Source organism: Aquarana catesbeiana, linkage group LG03 (assembly GCF_042186555.1).
Source record: "Aquarana catesbeiana isolate 2022-GZ linkage group LG03, ASM4218655v1, whole genome shotgun sequence".
In the NCBI taxonomy this organism is placed as follows: Eukaryota; Metazoa; Chordata; class Amphibia; order Anura; family Ranidae; genus Aquarana; species Aquarana catesbeiana.
The window spans coordinates 614,647,551-614,660,136 of record NC_133326.1 but is presented as its reverse complement, the minus strand read 5'-3'; the positions used below and the strand labels follow the sequence as shown (position 1 = coordinate 614,660,136).

Genomic DNA, 12,586 nt, shown 5'->3' with positions numbered 1-12,586 from the left:
TGCAAGGCTGTCTCTGCCGTGGCGGTCAGCTGAGGATCTTCATATAGTGCTGACATAGCCCGAAAGAAGGTATCCAGGGTATCAAGTGAGGTATCTTTCTTTTCTAATAAACGATGGGCCCAGGACTGGGGCTCGCCGGTCAGCAGCGAGATCACGAACCCCACCTTGGTGGCTTCCAGGGAGAAAGTCCTTGGTTGAAGGGCAAAAAAGAGCTCACACGAGTTGCGGAAGGACCTGAATTTGCTCTGGTTACCCGAAAATCTTTCAGGCGTGGGGACCCTGGGTTCAGGCGGCAACATGACCACTGATGGTGAAGCAGAAGTCCCGGATACTGGAGGTGTAGAAGCTGCTAGGGCCTGGACTCGGCCTTCCAGCTGGGTGTAGCCTTCTTGTAGGCTTTTTACTGCCTGGGTAAGTCCAGCAAGATGGCGGCAGAGTTCATCCATGGGAGAGGCTCCCTGCGTGGGCTCAGACATGGCTGTCCGGTACTGTCACGTACCTGGTGGTGGAGCCCAGAATGCAAGGAGTAGCCTCTCGTGTGCCTCTGGTTCGAGAGCCCCACAAGTGCTTGGTAAGTGGCAGGTGTAGAGTTGATCCGGACCTCTGGTGCAGCAGCAGGAGGACTGACAGGAACACTGGATCCACTGGCAGGAACTCAGGAACAACAGGCAACAGGGAGGTGTTTTGTAGTACAACTGAAGCACTGGAACAACTGGTAGAAGAACCGGAACTCTTGGCAGGAACACTGGAACTGTTGACTGGATAGAGAAGCACTGTAGCTAGCAGGAACCCACGAACAAGCAGGCAGCAGGGAGGTGTTCTGTAGTACAACTGAAGCACTAGCAAAGTCAGACAGGCCGGTTCAAACACAGGCAAGCAGAGCAGGTACAAAACGGAATCAGGAGAGTAGTCAGGGCACGGACCGGGTCGGCAACAGACAGGCAGGTAATAACTGAAGGATGAGGCAGGAGAATCGTCAGACAAGCCGAGGTCGGGGACAGGCAGCAAACAGGAGAAGTCAGGAACAAGCCGGGTAACAGGAATCAGGTAAACAGGTATACTGGAAGCTTAGGGTCACAGGAAACGCTGTAGACCGGACAGCAAGGAAGCATGTTGACAGGCACCCTTAAATAGGCCTAATGGCGCCAAAGGCTGTCACACTGCACATCTGCGCGCCGCCGCGTGCACACGTGCACGCCCGAGTACCGATCGTACGTGCCCGTTCGTCTCATCGTGTACCCGCGTACACCCGCTCGTATTAGCGCGCACCCGCATGCGTCCGCTCGCGTCAACGCGCCTCCGAACGCGTCCTCTTGCTCTACTGACAGTAGCTCTGTTAACCGATCTTCCGCTGACGGCTGAACTAGCAGGATGTCTTCCATGACACCAAGAGACAGCCAAGAAACCTAAAAGCGGTAGTAAACTCTGCACCTCAAGTGTTCCTTATCAATGCAGCCAGTATGTTCAAGCTTTCTATTCTGCCAAGTTAGTGACCCCTTGCAATGTCTCTTACATGTATTTGGTGAAGTTTGTAATTTCTTCCTCCTCTTCTGAAGCCGGTGCCATGTTGTGTACTGTCTTCCATGTCTGCAGCGCTTTGGGCTTCTGCCCTTTCTGTTACTCCCTGCCGTAATCTCGCACATGTGTAGTGAGTTTGTAGCCAAGCCTCGTTTTCATTGCGCGTTTACTATGGCAACCTTTCCGGCATAGCAAAATTCCCAATTGAGCCTGTGCTCTCGCGGGATGGTGGAGCGATGCCGCAGAGAGGCTGTGTTCAAGGCGGGGCATGTTATTGCAAGGACTAACGGCATGAGAAGCATGCTGTAAACAGGGGACATTATGCACATGCACTGGTGACATCCTAGAAGTAGAGACAGACTGCAAGAAAAGTAAGTAGGATAGAAGAGATCTAAAGACAGTGATTTGCACAGTATGTGTTGATTTTTTAAATTAGTAAAATTGATCTTTGGGAGTTTACTACCACTACCAAGGATTTAGAGAAATATGGGCCGTACACACGATAGGATTTTCCGACAACAAATGTTGGATGTGAGCTTGTTGTCGGAAAGTCCGACCGTGTGTATGCTCCATAGAACATTTGTTGTCGGAATTTCCGCCAACAAATGTTTGAGAGCACGTTCTCAAATTTTCCGACAATAAGACTTGTTGTTGGAAATTCCGAGCGTGTGTACACAATTCCGACACACAAAAGTCCACGCATGCTCGGAATCAAGCAGAAGAGCCGCACTGGCTATTGAACTTCATTTTTCTCGGCTTGTTGTACGCGTTGTACGTCACCCTGTTCTTGACGTTCAGAATTTCCGACAACATTTGTGTGACCGTGTATATGCAAGACAAGTTTGAGCCAACATCCATCGGAAAAAAATCCACGGTTTTGTTGTCAGAATGTCCGATCGTGTGTACATAGCATTAGAGAAGATCTGTAAAGAAGAGTCGACTAAAATCCCTCCTGAGATCTGTGCAAACCTGATAACCAATTACAAGAAACATCTTACCTCTGTGCTTGCCAACAAAGGTTTCTCCACCAAGAACTAAGTTATGTTTTGCTTGGGGATCAAATACTTATTTTGCTCACTGAACTGCAACTTATAGACCTCTAATTCCTTTGTAAGTGGGCAAACGTACAAACTCTGCGGGGGAGCAAATAATTATTTCCCCCACTGTATAGCAAAAAATAAAATGATCAAATACCACCAAAAGAAAGCTCAGTTAAAATAGCACTGTGCTGAATAGCAAAAATGGCCTGGTCATGAAGGAGGTAAAACCTTCTGGAGGTCAAGTGATTAAAAACGTAAGTTAGCCAGTAAAGCGTATCACTTTAATTCCAAACTTTCTGTATAAATCAATGGCTACCATGGTACAATATTCTTACTACTTCTCTGTAATATAAAAGAAACATACGATACAGTTAATGTATAAATAAGCCCATATTGCAGCTAGTATAGGGGCATTGATTGCATCCGTTAAACCTGAACTGTCTGTGTATATGGACAACGCATTAAAGAATACTAGCAGCTTATTGCTATAAGCCCTTGAGATGCATTCATCCTGATCTAAGTAACATTGATCTTTCTGGTAAATGGACGAGTAAATAAATCACTGTACACAGGGGCACAACAGACACAGAGGAATGGACAAAGAAATATATGCTCTGCCATGGATCTTCTCTAGAATGTTTACATGGATGATTTATTTAAATTTTGACTGATATTTGAAGATCAGATTAAAACACTGGTCTGGTGTTGCAAAGTGGCTGTATACACATTTAGGAAGTACAGTATATGTTCTAAAATCCCATAATTTACAAACTAGTTTGCTAAAACTTTTCTCTTGACCTTCTAGAAAATGCAATACAAGCTTTTGGCAATGGCACAGATGTTGTACATAAGCAGAGCCGCCCTAGAACCCCTCACACCACCGCCTCTTCCAGGGCTGAGAGGAGAAACCTTCTGCCAGACAACCAGAGTGACAGCAATACTCTCTATGAGGTCAACCCTGCCATGTGCAACTCTCTCCAGGTAAGAAGCACATGGATCGCTGAAGAGATAAGGTAGCAGGTTGACTGATGGATACAAAGGAACTCTACCTGATTCCTTTTCAACTTGTCTTGACTATTGTATGTAGTCTAATAGGTCTAAGAGGGCATCAAATTACGAATCCTGATTCCTTAGGAGTCCAAAGTCTTTATTGTTCACCTGGTTAAGCAGAGCAAAGGAGACCCAACACATTTTGAGGGCCACACAATTGCCCTTTGAATTATTACACTTGGATTTCTCAAGTTAATGTCCTTTTGAGAGATCTCTTTTTGTTGTGAGGTGTCTAATGCAGATCAATTGGGCTCAAGTAATGACTTTGTCCACATTTTGATAACCTGTGAAAATCCATGCCCAGCGCCCCTCTACTACCACCTCTTGGACTATTGTAGACAGAATGCTTTAAAAATCTGATGTATGTCACTTTTGGTTACAGGACATGAAGAATGCCAGCTCTCCAGAACTCACAATCTGTGTTTCTGAGGTACAGCATCGTGTTTTAATTTGTAACAAGAATCACATTGACTTTCTTTTTTTTTTTTTATATCAAAGCGTTGCATAGTTATATAGTTAGGAAGACTGATACCCTTCAAGTTTACCCGTCCATGACTGCTACAGCTTCGGTCCAAAGGAAGGCAAATCAAAACCCTCTGGGTTGCTGGTTTCGCCCAGAGATGCTGGCTGTTCACTTGGATTACAGGCTCTCGGGTGCCTTGCTCAGGTCTCCAGCTTTCTGGTGATTTACAGGAGTGCAGTGTCACTCTTGTTGCAAAGCAGGGACCAGGATACCTGCTGGAGGGAGGATTTTGCTCTCTCTAACAGCAGCTTCCTGTGGACAAATGAGAACAGGGAGAGTGGGCACCCCACTGAGAACAGTCCTCCTTCTCATTACGGACAACTGCTGGGGAGTGAGGGTGGACTGCCCCTTTTCCTGTCTCCTCTTCTCATGTGACATATCATATGACCAGAGATAGAAAGAAGAAAGAGAACCTGCCTTCATTCTAAGCTCAACTTCTGAGCTGTCCTTTTTTCTTTCATCCCAGTGACACAGATGCTGGGGCAGTCCTCCTTGGACTGACACCACTGGCACAGCCACATTTTTAATGTTTTTTTTTAACCCTACTTTATCCAAAATAAAAAAAAAAGTTTGGTTTTAGATATACTTTAAGCAATGACAAACCTATTGCTATGTCAATAGGCCCATAGGCCAAACTGGGATAATTGTCTGTGTTGCAAACAGCAACAAGATGGTTATTTCTTAACTGTACTGCTCTAGAGCCCAGATTTATACACCTGTACAGTATGTCAGATGCTGTGGCCTCCATTTATTAAGTCATTTTGAATTCTACAAAATTATCTTGGGTCTCATTTAGAATGGGTGTAAAATAAGACAAGGCTGGGTTCCCCAGTAAAAGCGTAGTTGCCTTTAGGCTGCTATTATAAAATACTTTGACAATGAGAACTCTTGTGTTTTAGAAATGTACCCTGCACTTTACATTTATGTTCCTGGATTCTAGAAGATTCATTATAATCTATCTAGGTGCATTTATGAATTTTTAAACTATTTTGTTTGGTAATCACAGTGCATGTAGTGTGTGCCCTCATTCCATGTTTTATTCTTTTGTTAGTTTGCCTAGTGTGTATTTTATTTCTTTATTCTCTGTTTTTGCTTTTGTATGGAGCACTGTATTGTTTACCCATTGTGAGCTGTATACTTCTGTTATTATGTCCTATTCACTGTTTCACACTGTCATTTTCATTATATATGTCCCCATTTTGTATTCTGTTCTCTCTAGGCAACCTGTATGCTCTTTCTGTTTTCAAGCTCCTCAGTCTGTGCTTTTTTACTCTAATTTTGTTCCATAAACCCAATTCTATAGTCCTGTTTTATTCCTTGTCCTGGTTCAGCATTTACATCTTCATTCTGTGCTCTGTACTTTTACTGCATCCCTTAGAAAGTAACATTCGTTACTTTATTCAATCATTCTTTAAACACATGTTCTTATCTCTACAGCCTGTCCTTTCTTACATCCTGATTCTGCATTTTACAACTTCTTTCTGTAGCTAGTAGCAGTCAGCCACATTCAACTGGACTTATTCTGTAATGTTGAAGAGGTTTCTAGATTCTGCAAGCTACTTCTTCAGTTCTAACGAGTGTCAGGAAAATACACCAACATTTATATCCATAGAGGTGGCACAGGCACCTTTATAATAATAATAATCATAATTATGATTATTATTCAGAATTTACAGTATATAGCACTGACAGTTGTGCAGTTCTTGACAAATCACCTTGGAATCTGTAGATGTTGATTGTCCACGAACAGGACAGGAGGTCTGAAAGTTGTGGAATCATCCTATTCTAGTTACATAATTCCATCCTTGTTGTCAGGAAATCTGCATAAGTGTTAATGCCTCAAATTACATGTTAAACAGTGGCGGCTGGTCCTTACTGTCCTTACCTTGGATGTGGGCGGTGAGAGCATGGTGGGCTCAGGGAAAGCTGCTCCAGTGACCAGTGTCCTCTCCTGGAGAAGCTTCCGCAGTTTCTCCTCTCTCCTCCTCCCAGCGCTAGGCGTTCAATAGAATCGCCCAATGTTTTGGCCAATCGGGAAACAGGTTTCATACCTGCTTATCAATTGGCCGGGAGGAGGATCAGTGTTGCAACTGCAAATTTTCATTCGCTGTTGCAACACACCTGGGTGGGCTCCAGACGCAATGCTCTGCATCCTGAGTCCACCCTATTTTGAAGCCTATTAGACCCTATGGCTTTAATCAGGTTCTACAAAAAAAAAAACATGGCCGCTCTAATTCATATGCCGGTGACCCGAAAGGGGCCGGATACATGAATAGGGGGCAGCCGCGGTGACTGCCCCCATTCATGAATCTATCCACGGCCACCGTGGTGGCCATGGATAGATTCATGCTGTGCATGAATCTATCCACTGCATATAGAGGGTGGCGAGGAGAGAGGGAGTGGCACTCGGGCGCCCCTAATGGACGGCCCCTGATGCTAAAAAATTGTTGTCATATTGCTGGGATAGAGATGTTACAATGGCATTATACAGTATGTGGAAGACAGATGATGTTGAAGGCCCCCACTCCTGTTCAGAGATGGCTGTTCCAGTTTGATGTAGATGGCCTTTTTCACATCTCCTGCAAACCAGTTTCCCTTTCTGTCCAAAATGTGAACCTCACTGTCCTAGAAAGAATATCCCTTTTCCATAAGGTGTGAGAAGACTGCTGTGTCTTGACCTTGGGGTGGGGGACTTCCACACATAATGCCGTTTCAGCAATTTGACAATGTACTTGTTCAGCCAGGTAAATCAAATATATTGAATTGAATATAACGTCTATGCAGACTTCCTGATATTAAGGATGGGATTATTTAACCAGACCGGGATGGTCCCACAATGTTTACACCTTGCATCCTATTCTTGGATGAATAACCTCTACACAGTACATGGTGGATGGATTAAGGTGTTGGTGCTACCTGTGTGACTATAAATGCTGGGGTATCTTCCTAACATTTAGTAGAAGTGGCTTGCAGAGGCTACAAAATGTTTTCAACCTTACAGATTAAGTCCAGTTGAAAGGGACTAACTACTACTAGATACACTATGACCTTTCTGTGTTTTGCATCTCATTTTGTCCCCAAGACCTTGATGCTGACCTATAGATCCATAATCCATTCTAAATTATATCCTAATTATATGCTCATTTTGTTATTTTTGTTCTTATTCTGAATAAGCCTAAAGCTCCACCCATAAGGGGAAGTTCCACTTAAAGTAACCCCCTCCCCTGCCACATTTGGCATGCAATTTTTTTTTGGGTGGGGGGAGCAGGTACCTAGGTTTGACTAGGTCTCCCTCCCTGCAGTCTTCTGGGACACGTCACAGGTCCCAGAAAAATGCCGGACCATTCAGGAGGCGCAGCCCGACTCAATCATGTGCAGTGGGCATGTGGCTGTGAAGCCGCTGGCTGTCAAAGCCGGGTGCCCCCAGTTGAGATACTGGCACTGGGGAGAGAAGAGGGAAAGAAGGGACAGCTCTGGTGAACACATCGCTGGATCCTGGGACAGCTGAGTGTTTGTTTATTAAAAGTCAGCAGCTATAGTTTTTGTATATGACTGGAGCTCCTCTTTAACATTCCCATTCTGTGCTATATAAACATGACTTGGGGTTTGGGCAAATATCCTCAGTCTCCAAAATCCCCTCTTTAACGCCACAAAATATACAACACTGTGCAAAATGAATCTTAAAGCGAATCTTCAGTGATTTTTTCATCTTTCCATCTATTAAATCTTCTGCATTTGTTTTAACTTTAGATAGTAAAACATTTTTTTTTTAATATGCAAAGTGGTTGGAGCGAAGCTTCAGAATGGCAAAGATGTTTTTATTACAAATTATGTGAGCAGACTGCAGTTCCTCTTTAAATTGGTCTCAGCAGTCCTGTAATTAACATACCTTACAAAAATAAACACCAAAACACCTATATAAGGTATATAAATATGAAAAACAACCATGAGCTAATCCATCTACAGAAAACAGAAGGAGGTCTTAGAAAGCACATAAAGATGAACCACCACTGTATTTAGCCTGCACCCAATTGCCTCAATGTCAACTTGAGGAGTGTCATCAACACAGACCACACCATGGGTAGTCCCCGGAACACCAGTGGGACACTGAGCTGCCAATATTACTACTGGTCCTTTTTTTGAGTTCCATTTTTTTTTTGTTTACTCTACTCCAACCATACCAAAATCCAGATGGGTCGGTAATACAACTCTTCATTTGCAAAATGATAGTTCATCTGTCCCAGAGACCTAACCACCTGATTTGACCATGTAATAAGTATGCAGCCGAATATCAGCATGCATTAAAAAGGCATTTACTCAAGGGATAAAACTATAAATCGACCACTTTACAAAACTCTGGTTTAGCCACATCTGGAGTATGCCGTCCAGTTCTGGTCATGAGTCATCAGGAAGGATATGCTGCAACTGGAGAGAGTCCAGAGAAGGGCAACAAAGCTAATAGGGGGGGCTGGAGGATCTCAGTTACAAGGAAAGACTACAAGCATTAAACTTATTCTCCCTGGAGAAGATACTCACAAGAGGGGACATGATAGCGATATACAAATATCCTAATGGTGATTCCAGCATTCGGAGGACACTATTCAGTCTGAGGTCAATCATGAGGACTCGTGGTCACTCAATGAAGTTTGACAAGAAAAGGTTCAACTTTAAACTGCATAAGGGATTTTTTACTGTTAGAGCAGTAAGGATGTGGAACTCCCTTCCACAATCAGTGGTTGCAAGGGGAAATGTAGCCTATTTCAAAAAAATCCTTAGATAGACATGTTATTAAACACAATATTCAGGGATACGGGAAATGGAAGGGACATAATACTTACACACACCTCCACACAGGTTGAACTGGATAGACTGATGTCTTTTTTCAACCTTAACAACTATATAACTATTATAACTATGTAAGTAGGCCCCCATTCATTAACCCTTTTCTGGCTTTGCCTCCTCCCTTTTATAATGCAGGTCATGTATTCAGGTTTACCTGCACTAACGTGTACTTCATTGAGGAACTGAGGCTAAAAAGTACAGATGGTACTAAAATATTCTAGTTTAACCAACCAATAGCTATGTATGTAATGCAGATTGCTTGCATTGTTTAAGTATGCCATCACATGATATAATTTTAGTAAATCTAAATGAGACTGTACAGATCTAAAGATGATTGTGACATATTTGGCCAATTAGGACTAAATCATTTTTGGCAATTATTTTTCTAAATGGTGTTTTTACATATCTTTTAGAAAATGAATATGATGTGTTAATCTTGGTCTGTGTTGTGGAAATCACTTGTCCTGTTTACATTCTCCTTCTATTGATTTGCCACACATTTCATACAACTATTGCCTTTTGTTTTTGCAGTCGCAGCTAAACGCAGACCTTTCACCAGACCTGAGGATATCTGAAGATTCGGGTACCACTTGCCACAAGGCGAGCATTTTCTACATTGGCATCATTCTCTGTCTCACTGCCTTATTCTGACAGTGACACAATGGACATGGAAATCTTCTATTCCCGGATGGTGACACAGACTGACAAAATGTATATAACTTGATCAAACCCTCCACAATGGAGTGCAAGCCAGAGAGCTAATGACAGACAGACACAATGGAGACAGGAAAGACTGAAGAAAAACTGTACAATCACCTGCTTGGTTCCAGTAGGGAAAATTCCTGTATATAGATATATAAGGGGACTGGTGGGCCATTTTGTGTGTTTAATATATGTATAAATAGAAAATAAAATGTCAGGCTTATATTATGACTATGTCTACACGGGCACTGGATGCAGAAGCTCTTGCTGTGTAAAAATGGCACCATTTGTCCGGTCAGCATTCTTCCACCTGGGAGGAGGGGTGACTCCTGGGAAGAACAGTGCAATCATAAAGAGGAAAAATACCCACAGACACTGCAGTCATGCTAAAGCTGAACTCCAGAAAGATTTAAAACCCACCATTTTTAATCAGTTATGCGGTCATTAAAAAAACTATAAAAGGTATTTTCAATTTAAAGGAGAACTCTGGGTAAACTACAAAATACACAGATTAAATCCATAAGTGAGGTCTGTTTTGTCTGCTAAAAGAGTTGTATTTTTGTCCATTCAGTGCATTAATTTACACAGCTCTGGTACACAGCATAGCCCTGTCTGGGAGAGTAGAAGACATGGTTTTCTCTCTGCTGTAGTTAAGTAACACATACAGATCTTGTTCCTCCCCAAGCCTGTGACTGGACAGTAAAAGGAGAAGCAGGAGTCTGATAGGCTGATCGCTCTGTCACTCTGCTCTCTCTTGTCCATTGTTAACACATGAGCACTGCAGCACAACTGATTGGCTTCTACTACATTACATAGTTATATAGTTAGTCCAGTTGAAAAAAAGTTCATCTAGTTCAACCAATGATAATGATGGTGATGTTTCTTCACTGTCCAGTCAGTAGGCTGATGAGGTAATTCTATATTCTTAAAGCATATGTGAAACAACCTATTCAGTTAAACATAGAAAAGAAAGCAAAACATGTGCATAGAAATTAAAAAAAAAACATTATAAATACCTTTTTCCTTTTTTTATAAGTGATCATATTTCTTCCATTCTCACCTGCATAGGGAGGTGTGTGTGTGTGTTTGATCATTGATGGAGGACAGGCTGAGTTCCCAGCACAGCTAGAAAACTGACCACACTGTGCTCTCTTGCCTAGAGTAGTCAGTTTTTAATAAAACAGCAGTAGGACTGGCAGGCACACCAGGGATTTCAAACAAAGGAAGCAATACAAAGAGAACAAGAGATTTTCTCATACAAGTACATGGTACAACAGGTACATAGCAGAAATATGAAATGTTAGGTTTACATATTCTTTAACTGGTGTCATGAAAAAGCGATGTCATACATGTGGCTATAATGATTGGTTCCTGGTTACAAGACTGGCCAAACAGAATTACTTTTCTTCGCGGTATATATACTGTAGCTTCTTCCTGGAGTTTAGCTTTAATTTTTTTACATGGTACAATGTGACTGCCTGTGGTTCAACTCATCAGATCTTCGCCAGGCTTTGAGGACGTACTTGGCATATATCAAGCCTTAGCGTTGTGTGCCACTTTTAATGCCTGTGGGGTTGATTTACTAAAGGCAAATCCACTCTGCACTACAAGTGCACTTGGAAGTTCAGTCGCTGTAAATCTGAGGGGAAGATCTGAAATGAGGGGAAGCTCTGCTGATTTTACCATCCAATTGTGTACCAGCTAAAATGCTGTTTTTTATTTTCCTTTCATGTCCCCCTCAGATCTACTGCGACTGCACTTCCAAGAGCACTTCCAAGTTCACTTGTAGCAGTGCATTTGTAGTGCAAAGTAGATTTGCCTTTAGTAAATAAACCCCACAGTGTATAAATCCTAAAAGGCCCTGAAAATAGCATTGATATGTGCTTTCTACAGTATCCATCGGTCAGGTTTTAAATGAGCGATACATCTTAGGGGGTTACTGTTCTTTGCATATTGCTCTTTGCCTTGTTAAACACGCTTGACTGAGATGCAATAAAAGGATTATTCTGTAAACAATAAATCAATGGTCAATTGAAGAGCATTTTAGGAGAGAGGCTCTGCAGACGTTTGATGGGAGAAGACTTCAGTCACAATGTTCTGCAGATACACAGAATCAGCAAAAAAAGACTGCCGCTGAACAGATTTTCTGTCACTTGATGAAATATTACAAACGAATTGACCTGCACTGGACAAACGTAAACAAATCTCAGTGCGAAACCCACAGAAACAAATTAATGTATTAATTGTAATTGGGGTCTGCAAAATAAAGCTAGTAAGCAGCATCCATCAGGAAGCTGACGGGAGATACGTTAGCAGTGGGAAGCACTGGAGCTCTTGTTCTCTGTACATAAATATCTTTATATGCTGTCTGCGATCCTGCATTTTTCTTCATTTAACGAATTAAAATGTATTGACCCCAAAGTCTCATTCATTTTATTGCTGGATAGAAGTGGCATGTCAAAGGATTTCTAGAGTGGGGTGGAGGGATACAAGAGACAAGAAAATGCAGACATGCACAGAACTACGGACCTCTGGACATAATTGATGGAATGCTTGGAATTCTGCATTGTATGTATTATATACTTGTCGATTCTTGGAGAAAGTACTATGTAGTCATGTTATGTATTTCCGTTTTATACATCCTAATAGTTTCTGAGTCACTGACCCAGGCGTGCAGATCTGGAAAGTCAGAAGTCATTATTTACATACTTGTCCACATTTCTGATTCAAAGGACCGAAAGCATAACTAAAGGCTTTTCCTCCAGGGGAGGGAAAAAAAGGTCCTGTGTGCATGAGGCCTAAAGATGTCTGCAAGGGAGGTTTACCTATTCAATGGTCCTATGCCAGCACTGGCTTATTCTTCTGAGAACCTCCTCATTGGCCGGCAGGGGATGATGGCACTCATGTGCAG

The 12,586-nt window shown here is 42.4% G+C and overlaps 1 protein-coding gene across 1 annotated transcript in view; it reads left to right on the top strand.

Annotated features, from left to right (window-relative positions):
• GFRA2 (GDNF family receptor alpha 2) overlaps positions 1–12,096 on the top strand; it is a 158,504-nt gene extending 146,408 nt beyond the window's left edge. The window contains exons 7-9 of the mRNA XM_073622257.1: positions 3,364–3,539; positions 3,991–4,038; positions 9,505–12,096. Of these exons, the coding sequence (XP_073478358.1) occupies positions 3,364–3,539; positions 3,991–4,038; positions 9,505–9,624 (344 nt within the window). The 3' untranslated portion in view covers positions 9,625–12,096. The remainder of the gene's footprint in view (positions 1–3,363; positions 3,540–3,990; positions 4,039–9,504) is intronic.
• The last annotated feature ends 490 nt before the right edge of the window (positions 12,097–12,586 follow it).